Below are 18,685 nucleotides of genomic sequence, written 5' to 3'. Positions count from 1 at the left end.
GAGAAAGGAAAAATTGAAATCGCATCATATGACCACTTTAATATATTTTAATGTTACACCTTCTTATATAAAACAAAGCAAAGAACAAGTGTCTTATCATTTATTATACTACGTAGCATAATACATCAGTAGTTGTCCGCAACAAACAATGTTGATCTGCCGTGGTACAAGTCCTTGTGCAGATTGAAAGAATGCCATCATCTCCTGTTCCGTTGTTGTCTCCTTTTTGTAGTTTTAAATAATGATTTAATGATTTGATATTTTTTCCCCGCCGTCACGGCTATAAAGCTTCTCCGACGAGCCGCTTCTTCTTCGGCTTTTGCCGTGGTACTGCGGGTTACACCAGCAACATGCCCGTGGACACTGCTGACTAGCGGTTTGCATGTGTACTGCACGTAGACGCGGACAACGACGCAGAAGTATAAATGAAAACTGACGCATAGCCTACGGCGTAAAGGCTACGGCGTAGGTCCGACGCAGAAGTATAAATCAGCCTTCACCCTAACAGAAAATATTCTGCATTTGCACAATTTAAAAAATAAATTATTTACTTTATAATTATGCTGTTTTTACAAATGAGGACGTTCCCTAGGTTTTGGAAGATTTTGTACACTTCTGGGTACAAATTCATCCCTAGTAAGTACTGTAGTTAGTACACAAACACATTATCATACACGTTCAGGGCAGAAAGTATACAGGAGAGACAGGGTTGGTTGTATGTATTAGTCAAATGTCAATGTACTATTCGACAAATGGTCACATTCCCTAGCAGTGATTTTGTATGTTGGATTTAACACAAAGTCAAAGTCTGAAACTTGTGCAATTCATGCATAAATATCAATTTTGTTTTTTTGTCCCCTGTAATTTTTGATTAAAATGCTTAATATGCTGGACTTCTCCAATCATTCAACAGATGGATAGAACCAACTACCAAGTATCTCACCATACATTTTTTCTGTAATCTGTTTCACTCGGATGTACATTACAACATGGAGGAATAGATCTGTTGCTACTTCTGTTATATTGAAACTTTAAAAGCATAAATAAATAAAAGCTATTTAGTGACTGGTTCCTTTGTGACAACTTACCCCATAGTATAACGACATGCTCTGGCATTGGGGTATGTCATCACAAAAGGTCAATGTTTAATGAACTGTGACTTTTTTTTGGAGCAATAACAATGGAAATGTTTGATAACCATTTTTAAGCAAACATTTGGCTGTGTTAATATTTCCCATTTTACATTTCTCTTTTCACATATATAATCTCTCTCTCTTTCTGAAGGACACAGGCCTTTCTCTCTCAACTCAGTTGCATGCAGTGACCTGCTGTTGCAGTGTGGTGATACTGGCACAGGTCCTGATGTACTGGAGTAAAAGCATGATAAACAGCGAGAAAGAAAGGCAAGTGGAGAAAGACAAGGCTGAATAAAAGAGGTAAAATACACTTGATGGACTATTGATGTTCACTCAATGCGGGCGTTTGTAAGTGTGATTTTCCACCTTTTGTCAGATAAATGGTCTGTGTTTAGTAATAGCTTGATTATTTCCAGATATTGATTAAGTTAATTCAGTTTAACTACAAACCATCTTGCACATTTTTTCTTAAATTAGCTCCTGGGCACATAGTTTCATCGCATACTGATATCAAATCTATATCGAGTTAATTCAGCTAAAGACGTTTGAATATTTGGCTAGAATGTGGAAAGTACCCAAACTATTTTATTTGCTTGGGTAAATGTAGTACAAATAGGATGTATTTATCATTTTGTTTAAATATGGGAAAATGCACATCACAAGGTTAATTCACAAGTCAGCCTCTGTGTGGCAGTAGTTATTTATAAAGCTGGTGATTATTGCAATAAAGCGCCAGTAGGTGGCAGAAGAGTAGTCTTTATCATATTGCGTATTACTGAGTTTCTACTGTTCATGCTGCCTCTATACTATATCACTATAAATACATGTTGTTCTTTCTTTCTGGCACCTGGTCAGATATCTTTTTACTTTCTTGGATTTACACCTCAGAATGTGCATTTGCACTCCTGGAAAAGAGGTTGTCAATCATTAAATGTCTCATGAAATGTTTGCAAATTCACTTTTCAGTCCTAAACTGTGGTTTCTTTTTTTCTAAACTTTAAACTTTATTTTCAGATGTCTTTTTTCTTTAATAAAATATGTTTCTGATCTATTAAAGCTCCTCTAACATGCTGTTGCTTCCCTTTATACCATTTTTGACTCATGTTGAGTGAAAGTGTCTTGGGGATTAGTAGTGAAGTCAACAAGTAGTTTAAAGGTATTGAAATGCCAGGCAGCCTGTCCCCCGGTGTTGCTTAGGCGCTGTGTTGTCGCTGTGCTGTGGTTTTGTTTGTTGGGTCTGGTTGTGTAGTCTTTGCTCTGTCTGCTTTGTGGGAGGTCTTCTCTGCAGGGCTGTGTGTGTTTCCGGAGCAATGAAAACTCACTGAAACATGAGTCATAAAGCATGTGTGCATGCGTGTGGTTCGCTCCTTATCTACCTGTCTGACAGATCTCAGTCTACCATCATAATGATCTAATCTGTGTGTCTGTGTGGAAACACCACACTGTGCGTGTGTTTGTTCGCCCTGCCCACGAGGGGCTGAAAGAAACGTGTGTGAGGACTTGAAAGAATTATGTTGATTTACTTCTATATTCCATACTTAGACTTCTACAGATTTCAACTGTGTGTCTGTATTATCGGAGCACTTTGATGTGTGTTGTTTGGTTGTGTGTGATAAGCAGCCCATTGATGCAGTTCTTCTGTATATCTGAAGAATGTGGTCTTAGTGTTTGGTGAGTATTTCTATCTGTGTGGGCCGCACTCCAGATCCAACTGTAGATAGTCATTCATGGTGTTCTGAAATTTGAACAAACATGAACAAATAAAAATTCTGAATGAATGCAGATGAAGTAAGCCTCATTTAGATGGTTGTTAGAGGGTTGTTTCGTCAGGAACTTTTATCTGCCAGGGATTGATTATTATTATTTTTTTTTAAATATATATAATAAGCAGATTTTAAATCTTTTCCTTTATGAAGTTTTCTGTGTGAATGTGAAGTTTGCATTAAAAACTGGAACTGGCCACATACCTTTAGCATTCATTTTTGCAGCATTTCATGTGCTTTTCATAAATACATTTTATTGTTTTACCATTGTTCCAGACCCAGACTTTCAGTCTTGAAATATAAAAATCACCCTAAAATATTAATTATTACATTTTAAATCTATTATGCCCTAAACAATGAGCAAAATATATACATTAAAAAATGAATGTGATGTATATTAATTTCTACACCAATAATAACTGTCCCTCAGATGTGGTGTGATTTCCATTATGATCAACAATTGTGTCCATAATAAAGTTTTTTTTTGTTGAAGTTATTATACATTTTTACCAAAGGAGATAAACATCATAAAGTATGCAAAGAAAGTTTGAAATAAGATTGTATTTGCAAAATGCATATGTGTGTGTAAATGAATGTGATGTATATTAATTTCTACACCAATAATAACTGTCCCTCAGATGTGGTGTGATTTCCATTATGATCAACAATTGTGTCCATAATAAAGTTTTTTTTTGTTGAAGTTATTATACATTTTTACCAAAGGAGATAAACATCATAAAGTATGCAAAGAAAGTTTGAAATAAGATTGTATTTGCAAAATGTATATGTGTGTGTATATATATATATTATATATATATATATATATATATATATATTTGTATATATATATAAATTGTGTGTAATTGGGATGTATAAAAATACTATGAGCAAGACAAAGGAGTCAGCCGTTTTAATTCAACAATGTTTAAAATGTAATTTCCATCACGTAATTTTCATCATGGCAGATGATGCTGTGGTTGAAATGTTTATGACTTTTAGAAAAAAACGACAGAATTCCCCTGTTATGTATGAAAATACACACATAACATTGTCAGCAGACAATTTTAATGAACTACTGAGAGTCTGGAAAATGTTTAAAAGTTTAGTTTCTTCATCCACATAAGGTGAAGAAACAGCCATGCAGCTATTTTGAGTAAAGTGGAAAAACACTCTCTCAAAAATCAGATAGCATTGCTGTGTGTCTGTCTTCCTCTCTTTCTCTCTTCCTCTCTCTTCATCCTTCATGCAAGAGCAGCTGCAGCGGATCAATACTTTAATCTGAGTGTTGTAATCCCACTTCTGTTCAGTGCAGCATGTCAAAACTAACACTCTCCTCCTCTGTTTCTCCTGTGAGCTTACTTAAAATAGATGAAAAAACAAAATGACGTATTGTTTGCATGTTCAAACTAAATGTGTGTGAGAGAGAGCAAGATGGCCCAAAAAAAAGGCCATCACCGATCATGCCTGCGACAGTTCTTGAATTTTTGTCCATCTGGCCAGGTTGGGTTCAGAGGAAGCATAAAAATAGTGATGGGAATGTGATTCCTACATTTCAGTGGTAAAAGTGAAATCGAGTTTATCAAGCAACTTTAGTTCTTTAAACTTCAGCAAACATGTTGATCCACATACAGTTGGTGCTGTCTCTCCCCATAGCTAACTGAAACACTTTAGCACCTGCCAATATAACCTTTCATAGGCTTTTATGGTGTTTGTACACACTTCTTTGCAGTATTTAAATATAGTGAAATTTGACATTTTCTGTGAAGAAATGATTGTCTTTTAAAGAAATTATATGATAAGTAGGGATGCAAATAAGATGATTATTCTCTTTGTGTTACAGCTGATAACTGATAAACGGTAGATGTTAAAGTTTTATACTATTTTGTCTAAGTGAAGTAAAAAAACACTAACAACTAAAATCACTGTTTTGGATTGAGGCATTACAACAGTATAATCTACAGTATAAATAAGTGGAAATTCATTTTGAGATTTGGGTAAAGATTACATTTAATAATGTTATTAATTTTATTAGTCTTTAATGATTAACTTTAAGTGAGCATTAGATGATGGCAAAGGTAGTCTAAATGTAAAAGCTGGAAATAAGCATGCACAATTAAATACAGCATATCAACTGATACTGATAAAAAAAAGTATGTAGTATCGAACAATATCAGATCTTGTACCATATTGTGGAATGATGACATTTAATGATATCTGAAGAAAGTCGCTACCTGTTAAAGTCAAGAATATTACACATTTACAGAATAGAAGAAACATTGTGTTATATGTGGTGCATTTTAGTTTGTATTGATCTATTTTAAGATTTTTGTATGTGATTTTTTTTTAGTTCTACAAACGTCATTGAATGGCAGAAGTTGAGCTGATAATAGACCAGTACTTGTGTTATAACTGAGATGATTGACGCTCAAGCAAAGTTGAAATAATTTACATGTTTCTGGTGACTCGCGTTAAGCTGTGTGACGTTAGTTAAGACGATTGTGACTATATTCTGCTTACTAGTTGAGGTTTTTTGTCACTCATCGGTTCATTTTTCTTGCACAATCCTTCGGTGGCAAATGCTTTCTATATCTCTCTCCCACGAAATAAGCACCACACCTACAATCTGACTTATGCACAGACAAACCTGCACTACTTCTCTCTTGTTCCTTTTCTGTTTTTTTTGTTTTGTTGAGCATGTAAGTCGAGCATAATAAAGTTGAGGTGGCATTCAAGCAGACAGCAGTGGTTAAGTATGCAGTTGGTCCTGCTCTCTGTTGTAGCTCTGAACTGGAGCATAGCAACTGTGTCCCGTCGAGTCATAAACATGAATATAGAGCCAAACTTATACCCCTGTTGGTTAAAAACACGTGTTTAACTTTATCTGGTAACTTTATCATGCTGTTACATACAGTATATCACTTAGTAGAGTAAAATCAATTTTGTATTGTGCACATCAGGGTTATAAATAACTAAAACTAAAACCATTACAAAAACATGTTTTAATCAAAAATAAAGGTCAACTGAAAATCTAAAATAAAATAAAAAAATATATATTTTAATACAATAGTACCCAAGGAAACATTTCTCATTTTCATTTAGTACTAAAGTAACTAAAACTACAACTGAAAAATATTAAAAACTATATATATATAAAAGCAAACAAACAAAAAAATGACAAAAATACACAGAAATACTAGCACTTCAACAAAAATTAAAATAAAAGGAGAAAATATAAAAATAAAAATTAATTAATGAAAAAACTGCAATAGTATCTCATTGATGCTAAAATAAGAGAGCTGCACATTTTGTAATATTTGAGGTATGACTGAAAACTTACTGGTTTGACTCAATATTGCTCAGATTGTGAACAGTGTGAAAACTAATATAAAATCAATTCAAAAAACATTTAAGCCATCTTTTTCAATTATTATGTTTATATTCTTTTGTGTGTACACAGAACCGCTGTATTGTTTAGTGTGACAACATTGTGTGACTGTATTCATGGTTCATGAGAAATTATATGCATGCATGTAGAGAGAGAGAAAGAGAGATACTTTGTGAACTTTATTGGGTTATATGTGTGTATGAAAAGTTTCAACAGACATTTAAATGTTGTTGAACTGAAATTGCGGAGTCTGTTTCTTCCCCTTCCCCTCTCTTCTCTCTCTCTGGTGGGTGTGGGGTTGAGTTTTGGGGTTAGTTTGGGGGATTGCTGTTGCTTTGGGAACAACCTTATATATATATATATATATATATATATATATAATTTATTTTATTGTACAAATATCATAAATTTCCAACATGTTTTTTTAAGGTTACTTCATTACATGAACAAAATGTGAGAAGGTCGAACTGTCTTGTATTAATGACTTTTATTGACAGGTTAGAAGAGACATTTCTGTCTCGGTTTTTCTTTGTCACATGACAACAAAATGGCTTCCTGTACGTTGAACAAGCCACACTAACCTTGATTAATGTTTTTAAATGTTTTTGAAAATTGCTTCATTCAAATCATAACTACTTAGGTCCATATTATTATGATGCCTTTTTCTTTTTCATCTCTGGAAATTTACACCACATACACACTTTTTAAGTAGGCCTACAGAAAATATCAATGTAATTTTAATGCACATGTTCATGATGACAAAATAGCCTATATTTCTAACTAATGCTGTATGCATTGCATTTTAAACTTAATTGTTAAGTTTGACCAAAAAAAGGACAGGAAGTCATTTCCACCCTTTTCAAAAGATATTCTGCTTTTAAAAAGTGTTATTGACTTCCTTCTCTTTGCACAGCTTCCTGCAATAGCATTTATGGGTCCGGCGGACTATATGTGTCGTCGGTCATATGCGTGAGTGTTTATAACTCCCATCCCCCTTTCAAAACTTTTCCTTGGCATCTCCCTCCAGTCCTCCCCTCCCCTCCACCCCCGATTAGCCGGTCCTGACTGCACCATTACCATGAGAATAGCGGGGAGCAGCGAGCGGGTTAAGCTCGGGACTGCTGAGAGAGGGGAGACGAGGCACTCAATGCAACGCTAATTTTCTGCCCGGTAGGAGAGCGAGAGAAAGGAGAACAAAGGCGAGCATAAGAGGCGCTGAGAACCGCGAGCTTTTACTGCGCGCACCTGCGTGCTCAAAAGCGAAGGACAATGAACCTCGAAACGGCCAATTACGGCCTGGACAGCCATTCGCTTTCTCTCCTGGAAAAAGCGGGCAAAGTATGAAAAAAAAGGAAAGGGAGGGATATTCTTCCGACCTCTGTGTTTTGATCCTCCTAACTTTTATCAGTTTTAATCGATGTCCACTTTCTTCTCGGGGTTAGGTGACGGAGGTCATGTCCCCTCAGCACTCGCCAAAACCAAGACCCTGTCCCTCCCAAATCAGTGTCCTCTGCACTCATTGTTCCCTTTGCTTGCTTAATTTGGTGCGTTTTAGCTAATTATAATATTAGTCATATCGACTTAAATGCGTTAATGTCGAGACCATAAGCCCGCTATCGTATTAACGATGAATTAAACGAGTCTGGTCGCTTTTAAATGGGCTGCCTTATGAAACGGACCCATATGGGTTTTGATTAATCATTGGAAAAAGCTCGTTTCAGCAATTTCGCAATAAAAGCCGATGTGTTTGGGCTGGGCTGTCTTGCACTTATCACATTATCGTCTAATTCGTCAAAGTGTGTAGGTTGTGGCTCCGGAGAAAAGCAACACCTGTCGTGTTATCGTTAAACAAACTTGAGGCTTACTTGCTTTCCAGCATTTGCTACTTATGAACGTCACAATGTAAAGTGTGTTTGAATTTGTAAAATCTGTGCAAGAGGAAACAGATGGAGTTAAAATGCTAACCATAGGCGTACCTGTACAATGTTTTAACTAACTAGCTTCAGCCCTCAGACATTTTTGGGGCCCATTGCAACAAACTTGTTTATATAAGAAAATAATCATTTTGAAGAGAGACATTCTTTTTTTGTTATTAAATTCTTGTTATTTCCATTGATTATTTATTTTTATTTATCTATTTATTTTGTCTATTAAAGCATCACATTTACGGATTGGCATGACATTGTATTTCAGTTGTAAAATTAAGGAAAGTAGTCTGGTTTTCATATATAATTATAATGAGAACAAAGAAAGAACAGTGTACAAAAATAATAAAATACTTTATTAAATTTTTTTTTGTTGTTGTTGTTTTTCTATCAAGGTTGTCAAGTCACATACAAGATTATTAACCCTTACTATAAGGGCTTAAAAGTAAAAAAGAAACATTTCACAACAATACATTCTCAGTCAAACAGTCTTTTAACAAGCTCATAAAATTTTTTCGTTTTTAATGAACATTATTCAAAACGTTTTGACTTTGCCTTTTTTTTTTTACACACACAAAAAACACTTCTATTCACAATGTTCTATTTCTCAAAGGAGCTGAGAATTAATTGTTCTTTTTTTTAATAGAAAATACAGTCAAATCCCTCTAAGCGGGATCTCTATTTCATTTTCACTTTTTAATGCGACAAAAATCTGTTGAAGCTCAGGGCATATATCTACACTAACAAAAATGTCTAAACCATTGTGCATTTCATATTTTTGCATGACCTAAAACAATGAAGAGCAGCACAATGTTACAAAGTTTTATGGTATGAAAGCTTAAAAGTAAAACTTGGGAGATTCATTTTGAGGTGTTTCGATCATCAGGACAAGCAGCGACTGAGGGAATGTGTGCTCCGTTCCCTTCTTTCCCTATTTAGCGTTTACAGCCATGCCTTTAAAGTCAGTAGTCAGTGAGATATTAAACTAGCTGGTTGACTATGCAAATAATAAGCAGTAATAAACCATTTGGCTAGTCGATTACAAAAACAAAAAAAAATGTGCCGTGTTACTACCATGAGCGATTCCAACAACAGTGCACCAGGCCCCACTGGCATAATCATCAAACATAATGCAGAAAACAAAGACATGGACCTTAAAGAAAAAAAATGTGACAGAAAGGGGCGACACACATTCCATACAATAATCTGAGGCACTTCAACAAGGCCAGAAGTCCAGCTGCCTTGGGATTCCAGTTCGGCCGTGTGTCCACACACCCTCATCCTTTTTTACATATCAAGTTAATGTTCACACATCTACTACCGACATCAGTGGCCCTCCAGACCCGAAACAGGAAGATATAATAACAGTTTCCTGATCAGATGTGAGTGAGAGGTGCTGTACCGGTGAGGTAATGCTGTTGGATGTTGGAATAGCCCCTCTGTGCTCCACTGTCTGTGCTGTCTCCACCAGGGATATACATGCTAATCATGTCCCTCAGGTCTCCTTGTAAAGGACCCCGCTGGTGGCTGTGGGCTCCGGTGGGAGAGTGAGACACCTGGTCTGGTTTCACCATGGACATGACCGGGCTGGGCTGCTGGGGAGTGCTGCTGTAGGACATGGGGCTGGAGAGAACAAAAGAAAACTTTTAAAGTCTGTGCAAAACTAAGTGTGCATGTCGTTTAGTGCACATGCAAATATCTAACTGTAAGACGAATTATAAACTTACTTGTAGGAGTTGGCACCATTCATGTAAGTCTGAGCGGTGGCCATTGCAGATGGATACTGGAGGGCAGACAGATCGTAGCGGTGCAGCTGCTGACTGTAGCCCAGAGCATCCGTCTGCATGCCAGTGTAGCCACCTGTGTGACCCCAGCCATAGCTGTCCATCCGCGGGCTTCCACCTGATCCCTGAGCCGCGGCTGCCGCCAGTAAGTTGCCGGCTGATAGGGGATACTTAGCAGCCGGGATGTCCTTCTTCAGCACGGGTTTCGTCTTGCGTCGGGGTTTGTATTTGTAATCTGGGTATTCCTTCATGTGCAGTGCGCGGAGCCGCTTGGCCTCGTCAATAAACGGGCGTTTCTCCGCGTCCGTCAGCAGCTTCCACTCTGCGCCCAGGCGCTTGCTGATCTCAGAGTTGTGCATTTTGGGGTTCTCCTGTGCCATTTTGCGCCTCTGACCCCGAGACCAGACCATGAACGCGTTCATGGGCCTCTTAACTTTGTCCATAGGATCGATACTCTGTTGTTGGTTGTTGACAGCCGGTTTGGCGGCTCCGTGCGTCAGTCCAACGGTCAGCTGGGTCATTCCCTGCGCGCTTTGGTGCGTCGGTGGCACGGCGGACTTCATGTCGTGTTCCAGCATGCTGTACATGGCTGACAACAGAGGTTAGTGGTGATACTGAAGTATCACCGTAAACTACTAACTAGCCTAACTTAAAATCAAATCCACTGACTTTCAGTGTCCGCGAAGGTAAATGTTTACGCGTTGCGCTCTGGACACACAAGTCCAAAAGACGAGAGCGAACTGATTGTAACTACAGCCAAAGTGTTTGTAAACGCTTAAAGACTATCAACAAGTTCTGAAGTGACGTTAGTTTGCCTTAAAAGCGAAACAGGTCCGAGCTGAACTCTCTGTGCGTCCTGCCAGCGACTCTTTCAGTGCTTGAGTGATAATAGAATTTCATCACTGTCCGCCTCCAGCTGCTTTCTTTCTCTCTACATTAGCATCACTAAAGAAGGGGTGCGGTGAATGTGGAGAGGCCAAGAGCAGGAGGAGGATTCCGTTTTGGGGAGAAGAGTTTCTGTCTTCACCTGCAACTCTTTAAACGGATTTTACAATGTTTTACAGTGGCCATAGTTAATTCTCAAAAAATCAAGTGCATGTAGTTTGTTAGTATAAGTTGTTCTTCTGAAAATACACATTTAAGTGTACTACTATGCATTTATCTTTATCCACAGCTGCAATGAACACCAAAGTTTTTAATTTCTGACCAAAACAAAACCATATTTATACTTAGACACTTGTTACCTGATGAAAAGGCAGCTTTTGGACAATAATTTTTATTTGGTTTATTGCAAAAAAAAAAAAAAAGGATGCCTTTTCTGTATTTTTAATAGGTGATTTTTACAGGAAGTTTCGTTGTTATAAATATGTTATAAGACAAATTATCTTTAAATGTTGCGTTGTGCCATATAAAGCTACATTTAATTGTTTTAATATATGTTGCATTATATAGCTTTTAAAAAATACATTTAAAAAAGTAACAGGATTGACTCGTTTTGTAGTTGATTTAACCATTACTAGCTTTGTGTTGAAGGTCATGACACTACAGTGTGCTTTAGTAACATTAGTGTCTTATTTAAGATTGTTCCCTACTGACCAACAACACAAAATACCACAAAAAAGTGATTACAAACATGCTGGAGACATTTACATCTATTTAAAGAATTCACATTCTCAAAGGATGATGTTGTTATTATGACAAAGTTTTTTGTGGAATTCTACATCATTTTAGTAAGTGGAGTTACGATGATAACAGAGTTGATACATAAGGACACATTAATAAAACATTTTAATGAGGAATGTTCACTCTGCTGTATATATGTACAATACTGGTCAAAAGTTTGGAATAATTATATTTTGTTTATGCTTTTTGAAAGAAGTCTCTTATGCTCTCCATGGCTGCATTTATTTGATCAAAATACAGTAAAAACAGTAACATTGTGAAATATTACTACAATTTCAAAAAACTTCTAATGTGTAATTTATTCCTTTGATGGCAAAGCTGAACTTTTAAGCATCATTACTCCAGTCTTCAGTGTCACATGATCCTTCAGAAATCATTCTAATATGCTAATTTCATGCTAATTTTGAAAAGAAAGAGAGAGACGTGCACATTTGCCAGCAGCATGCAAAGAAATGTTGGAAATGCAGTGCTGGTGTCCTCATGATTAAAGAAGATGAAAATAAAAGACAAAATATTTTTGTTGATGCATTAAGAAAACATTTAGTGATGATATTTATAATAATACCCATTATAATTATAGAGTTTACTTAAAAGTTTTGTTGCAATTGTGCACTGCCCCTTTAAAAACGTGGAACTAAAAACTTGGAATAAAACCAGTGGATTTAGATGTGATCACATAAAGAACATTTTTCAGGTTCCTGATTTAAAACAACAACAACAAAACAACACATTTTATTTGTATAGTTGAAGACTTTATGGATGTTTTTTTTTTCTTTTTTCCCTCTTAGCTATCTTCCATGATGCAGCTGAATGTCTTCTAGCTAGATCTCTTCTACCCCAGTGAGTCGTCTTCTCTAATGACCGCAGGTGTGAGTAGTTGCTCCTTATCACCCAGCCATCCATACACATTAGTTTCTATGCCTCACTTCACACTTCTATTGTGAGCCCTGCATCCCCAAACACAGCCACTACGACTGACCATCAGTAAGATATGTGACAATGAACAGAATAGAATAGGATAAGGAGAACTTGCTGTACTTATTCTCCTCTTTTTTGTTTTTTTCTTCTATCTAATCATTGACAACATGCATAATAATTGTTTGTGGAAACCCCCTTTTGAATTTGGCATTATTTTTTTCATCCGTAAAAAAACTGATCAGATCCTCAGCACTCCAAGAACAGGAGAAGGAGTTTCTGTACCCTATTCTCCTCTCTTTTGTTTTAGTTTCTCCAGTCTAATCATTGACAACACAACTCTTAAAAATAAACGTTTTTCATTGGCATTGATGGTTCCATGGAGAACCTTTAACATCCATGGAACAAAAAGTTGTTTATGGTGAAAAAAAGTTTAGTGTAGTAAAGTATAGCTCTTTAGATTTTCTTTACACTAAGAAAAAAGTTATTTTAAGTCGTTTTTGGGGGAACCAAAGTTATTCTTCTATGACATTGATTCTGCTAATGGAGCATGATCATAAAATAGAAGTCTGAATAACAATTTGTTAGATGTGCTCTACAAGTGTCGTTGTAGAAACAATTTTAAGGATACTGAAAGAATATAATTGTGCAAAGCTAATTAGTAAGGTGTAAAACTTGTTGATTTTAACCAGCAGTAGCCATGCATGGTCTCGGTGTTAGACAGTGGCTTGTAAAGCCAGAATCTTCTATTGGATTAGTATGTTTTCTCTGGCTTTGAGACACGTTGAGTGACTGAAACCTATGGCCCATTTTACCACACCAATATTCCATAGAAGAGCAACAAGTGGTATTACCTCAAACCAGAGCAGGAATGTAAAAAAATCCCACGCTTGACACGTGAGCTGCCGTTTTCTTCTGGCTCACGGCCTGACGCTGCAAAACCCCACTGTACGGCGTCAATATTGACTCGAGCCATTGTCGCAGGTCATTGTCACACACTTATTATACAATTAACCTTACTTTATGTGGAGGCTGAATATGGAGTGTGCCGGAGCTATTGTCCATGAGTCATTCTCATGTATGGGATCAGTCTCATTATAAGCAAGAGCAGGAGAATAAAGAGAGGAAACACATTGATGTCTCCTGGTGTTGTGTCGACAATCAAATCAAAATTTAAGTGGGGGCCTCGCGAGAGAGCCGGAGAGTCCAGAGAAAGCCTGAAAGAAGCCAAGCATCATACATGCGAGAGACACGGATTAAAAGCTAGCACACACACTTTTACCACATGGCCCAAATACATCAGCAGCATGAGGTGTGCTCAAAGAAACGTCAATGCACAGAAGCTGGAAACCAGTAACTGTAGTCCAGTTACCCCTCCAAAAAATCTGATGATTCCCAGCTAAAAAAAAAAAAAAAACACGAGCCCAGAATGACTAATCGAGAGCAGAGTGACAAAACATGCTACTCTTCTCCATAAGAGAAGATGGTTGAGCCCATATTTCAATGTTTATTATGAACGTTGATGGAGATAAAGTGATGTAAATTCAGCATTTGAGATTTATAAAATTTGATCAGTTTTGGGGAAAATGAAATTGCAACTGTGGAAGCGCAGGGAGTTGCACGTTCCCTGCTCCATTCAGAAGTGCTTAAAACTAGAAAATAAAGAGCGAGATTGTAGAGATGGGGAGAAGGGGGTGTCTCTAGATCAGGTCAAATAAATCTCTAGATCAAGTCAGCCACATTCATGGGCATCTCTTCTACGGTAGTGTTGTAGAAGGTCTCGATGTCCCGCAGAGTACGCTTGTCATCTTCTGTCACCATGTTGATGGCTACACCTTTCCTGCCAAAACGGCCTCCTCTACCAATCCTAAGAGTATAAAAGAAGACGCAAATGTGTCATTGAAAATAATTAATTTGCTTAAGTCAAGCTCAAGGTTAGAATGGTGTACCAAACACAAACCTATGAATGTAATTCTCACGGTTGGTTGGCAAGTCATAGTTGATCACCAAAGACACCTGCTGGACATCAATACCTCTGGCCTATGAATGAGATAAAAGACATTTTCTTTTTTATTCCCAGTGTTTTTCAATTCCAATATCAAAGCTCACGTACTATAACTTACAATTGCTAGCATTGATATTTAACGTATACATGCGTGTAGCTTGATAAAGCTATGGGGAAGGACAGAATGAGCCATCTATAGCAGGATACACACTATTTTTATACCAGATACTATAATTACCCCAAAGCACTAGAGGGTACTAAGGAGTCAGGGAAGTCTGGCAACCTCATCTGCTATATGAACCCGATTGTAATAGAATTCATTCCATTAGGAGAACATGCACTGATGTATTTGCTCACCAGCAGATCTGTGGTAATAAGGACACGGCTAGAACCAGAGCGAAACTCCCTCATAATCAGGTCACGGTCCTTTTGGTCCATGTCTCCATGCTGACAAAAATAACACACACCATGCTATATATAATACATTACATTTAAAGTATTCATTAGACAGAAAATTATATATAGGAGCACATATCAGACCATCAGTGTGTAGAATGAATACAAAAATGCACAGCATCAAAGCACAGCGCAAAAGTTAAATAAATAAATGAATACATTTAAAGAGATAATTAACCCAAAAATGAAAATTGTCTTTTACTCATTTGTCATGTCGTTTCAAACCTGTTATGCATTATATGCCTGTTCTGCTGAACACACTTTCTTCTGTGGAAGACAAAATATGATATTTTGAAGAATGTTGATAACCAAACAGTTTCGGTTCCCCTTGACCTCCACTGTATTTTTTGTTTGTACGATGGAAGTCAGTGGGAACCAAAACAGTTTAGCTACCAACAATCTTCGTTTTATATTTTGATTGTTGATTTTGATTGTTTTAATAAGAAAATAAATATATATATGTATATCTATCTGAAAGTGATCCCAACAATACTGGTTCCAGTTATAGTTGCAGTGTGGCACTTTTAGTATTTACCAGAGCTGAGACAGTGAAGTCCCTGGCATGCATCTTCTCTGTGAGCCAGTCTACTTTCCGGCGCGTGTTAATGAAGATCACTGCCTGAGTGATGGTCAGAGTCTCGTAGAGATCACAGAGAGTGTCCAGCTTCCATTCCTGACAAAAACACATACACACCAACACGATGACCTGTTAACAGCCACTAGTCAAAATCAATGCATATGAACACTCAACGTGTCCTTTTAAAAACCCTGATAAATTCTGGTGTGTTCATGCATGTAATTCATGCATTTCTGCTATTATGGCTTTGCATAGAAGTACCCCAAGATCGGACAGTTGTCAGCACTGTACCTCTTTTTCAACATTGATGTAGAACTGACGAATACCCTCAAGGGTGAGCTCCTCTTTCTTCACCAGGATACGCACTGGTTCTCGCATAAACTTGGTAGTGACATCCAGCACCTCCACAGGCATGGTGGCTGACAGCAGCACCACCTGGAGGACAGACGGCACAACAACACGCTGAGGCCTACTCACATCAATAATATCCAGCTGCAGCCCCACAGCCCCACATGTTTCAGGACACACAATCCAGACCACACAATCCAGGCCGGAAGTGAGGGGCGGAGTTAGTAAAACGTAACAACATGGCGGAGAGCAGGGTGAGTAAAGTTTATGTCATTTTGTGATGAAAAATTTGTTCAAACGTTAAATGTTTATGTTATAAATACTGTTTGTGTGCATGCCTTTCACGATTTATTTCTGAAGCTTTGAATTGTTGTCATCCTTTACAGTATGTTGCACTTTTTCCATGTTCAATTTGAATTTTAAAATAAAAAGTATTCTTGACATCAAACGTCCATTCTCTGTGTCTTTAAGTATTTGTTACAAAACAAACATGACCTAAATATCTCATCATAACCTACAGTCAAAAAAAATGTTAGGGTTTACTAGATTGATCAAAATGAATATCAATAAAAATTTTTTAAAAAAAACAATATAATTTTTTTGTATTTTGTGTATTATTAAATATTGTAAATCCTATCAAAATTCTTGGGATAGCTCATATTACATCTAACAAAAGAAAATTGCACTACAAAACTGCGACAGATCCACCGTTAACCATATATGGTTCGCCTTACTTCCGGCCTGGATCGTGTGGTCTGGATTGTGTGTCCTGAAACGTGTGGGGCTGCGGGGCTGCAGCTGGATATATCTCACTCACATTCATAAACAAACACATAAGCACATGATATGACCCCTTAAACAAAGCTGGGTCTCCTAAAAAACTACTGGTATTAATGGAACTGATGTGGACAAAAATCCAGATTTCATTGCCAATTGTGTTTGTTTGTACTTGTTGCTGCTTTGGCAAAAGCATATTCTCATATACACTAGGGTTGGGTATCATTTGAATTTTATCAATTCCGATTCCGCTTATCGATTCCAATTCTTTTCGATTCCCAGTTTCGATTCCAATGTGATTAAATAATGATATCAAACATTTATCCTGTGTCTCTTTTTTGCAAACCATTTATTGGAGCTGAATACCATGAACAAAAATCAACAGGCTACATAAAAACGGTTTAAGAGCTGTTTGTGTGCAAAATTAGAACTGCATGATTCTGGATAAAGTTTTTTTTTTCTTTCTTTTTTTCCCCAATGGAAGTTGTGGTTCTCTCATGATTCTGAAGAAAAAACATTAGACAACTAAACAAAATCACATGTAATTTATGAATTAATGATTAAATGACTCACTCAAGATGTACTTGTTTCATTACTGGATGAATCGGCATTCTTGACCGAATAAAAAAACTTGTTGATATCACTTTCGAGTCCATGAGTTCGCCTTCCAGTGGTATGAGAGGAGCACAGTTTTCGCTCTCAACCAAACTAGCATTACTAGCCAATTAGAATTTTTTGCTCTTATAAACACGAGACGCGCATAATAGTATCCAACTGCAGAGTCGCAGCCCTGATGAATAGAGAAGCGCGACACGTTGAAAAAGCTGCAAGGCGCAATGTTCAAAGATAGAAAAACGAATTAAAAAGCAGCGGAGCTTTGTAAACAGCTCAGAGTAATCATGTCTTCTCCATGAGAACGTTATGATTGCCAGAACAAATTTACCACGATTTTTGAAAAGGTCCTGTTCACACATGATCTCTTAATGGTAACTTACCGGTAATTTATGATTCAAAGACAAATACATTTTAACAGCCCCTTTTCGCCACCTACTGGCGTAACAATGTAATCGATAAATCTTCATTTGAAGTGTCAAATTACTTTCAAAAGGATATTTACTCTATTTTAATCGCTACCGTACACATCAGAGTTTATATCTGAACTATAAACTTTTGTCCCAGTACTTCTGTGATTTGAATGTTTGTAACACAGAAATAATGATTCTCAGGGCTTAAAGTTCCCAGGCACCGTGCCAGATCTCTGGCGTGCAGGAAAAAAATAATCCTACATTTTAAAAAAACTTGTTGATATCACTTTCGAGTCCATGAGTTCGCCTACCAATGGTATGAGAGGAGCACAGCTTTCACTCTCAACCAAACTAACATTACTAGCCAAGCAGAATTTTTTGCTCTTATAAACACGAGATGCGTCTAATAGTGTCCAACTGCAGAGTTGCAGCCCTGATGAATGGAGAAGCGCGACACATTGAAAAAGCTGCGAGGCGCAATGCTCAAAGATGTCCATCTAGCGCATATTTAGATAGAAAAACGAATTAAAAAGCAGCGGAGCTTTGTAAACAGCTCAGAGTAATCATGTCTTCTCCATGAGAACGTTATGATTGCCAGAACAAATTTACCAAATATGCCATTTATTGTACATCGCGATTTCAAAATAAAAGTTTCTGCACGTGGCCAATTATTAAAATTAAATGGATTTAAACATTGTTTAATCACGCTGTAAAGTGAAACGTCATCAGGTCGTTGGCGCCCTCTGCAGGTATTTTTTTTATAATACATAATGTACTTAAATTGGTTATGTTCATATTATGTATAGGCATATTACATTATGTGTTTTAACAGTGTTGTTCAATAAAACCATGTAATTACTTGGTTTTGATACTTTATTTGAACCAATTATTATTGCCTCATCGTTA

General features: G+C 37.0%; 3 protein-coding genes and 1 long non-coding RNA gene across 6 annotated transcripts in view; 1 reads left to right on the top strand and 3 right to left on the bottom strand.

Annotated features, from left to right (window-relative positions):
- Positions 1 to 2,140, top strand: part of LOC107744454 (mannose-P-dolichol utilization defect 1 protein-like) — a 4,815-nt gene extending 2,675 nt beyond the window's left edge. For 2 of the 3 annotated variants that reach the window (XM_016558113.1, XM_016558114.1), the window contains one exon: positions 1,285 to 2,140. In XM_016558113.1, coding sequence (XP_016413599.1) covers positions 1,285 to 1,431 — 147 coding nt within the window. In that variant the 3' untranslated portion in view covers positions 1,432 to 2,140. Of the gene's footprint in view, positions 1 to 592; positions 637 to 1,284 lie in introns of all 3 variants that reach the window. The other variant, XM_016558115.1, reaches the window with a different exon arrangement.
- On the bottom strand, positions 2,063 to 6,314 carry LOC107744456 (uncharacterized). Its single transcript, XR_001640481.1, has 3 exons — positions 6,304 to 6,314; positions 4,488 to 4,494; positions 2,063 to 2,126 (listed from the first exon to the last, which is right to left on the bottom strand). It is a non-coding gene; the product is annotated as an uncharacterized LOC107744456 (long non-coding RNA).
- A 2,526-nt stretch (positions 6,315 to 8,840) lies between these two features.
- LOC107744453 (transcription factor Sox-19a-like) lies at positions 8,841 to 10,841 on the bottom strand. The gene is made up of 2 exons (XM_016558112.1): positions 9,937 to 10,841; positions 8,841 to 9,832 (listed from the first exon to the last, which is right to left on the bottom strand). The coding sequence occupies exons 1-2, from the start codon at positions 10,578 to 10,580 to the stop codon at positions 9,586 to 9,588; spliced, it is 891 nt and encodes a 296-aa protein (XP_016413598.1). The 5' UTR covers positions 10,581 to 10,841; the 3' UTR covers positions 8,841 to 9,585.
- A 3,003-nt stretch (positions 10,842 to 13,844) lies between these two features.
- Positions 13,845 to 18,685, bottom strand: part of eif4a1b (eukaryotic translation initiation factor 4A1B) — a 9,242-nt gene continuing 4,401 nt past the window's right edge. The window contains exons 7-11 of the mRNA XM_016558111.1: positions 15,921 to 16,064; positions 15,588 to 15,725; positions 14,954 to 15,043; positions 14,552 to 14,631; positions 13,845 to 14,458 (exon numbers count right to left, since the gene is read on the bottom strand). Coding sequence (XP_016413597.1) covers positions 14,314 to 14,458; positions 14,552 to 14,631; positions 14,954 to 15,043; positions 15,588 to 15,725; positions 15,921 to 16,064 — 597 coding nt within the window. The 3' untranslated portion in view covers positions 13,845 to 14,313. The remainder of the gene's footprint in view (positions 14,459 to 14,551; positions 14,632 to 14,953; positions 15,044 to 15,587; positions 15,726 to 15,920; positions 16,065 to 18,685) is intronic.

Source organism: Sinocyclocheilus rhinocerous, unplaced genomic scaffold (assembly GCF_001515625.1).
Source record: "Sinocyclocheilus rhinocerous isolate Xijiao unplaced genomic scaffold, SAMN03320098_v1.1 scaffold196, whole genome shotgun sequence".
Lineage (NCBI taxonomy): Eukaryota > Metazoa > Chordata > Actinopteri > Cypriniformes > Cyprinidae > Sinocyclocheilus > Sinocyclocheilus rhinocerous.
This window is presented reverse-complemented; position numbering and strand designations above follow the sequence as displayed.

Coding starts and splice junctions, on each gene's coding strand:
- LOC107744453 (XM_016558112.1), bottom strand. CDS start 10,580: ATGTACAGCATGCTGGAACACGACATGAAGTCCGCCGTGCCACCGACG. Junction 9,833..9,936: donor AATGGTGCCAACTCCTACAA/GTAAGTTTATAA, acceptor TGTTCTCTCCAG/CCCCATGTCCTACAGCAGCA.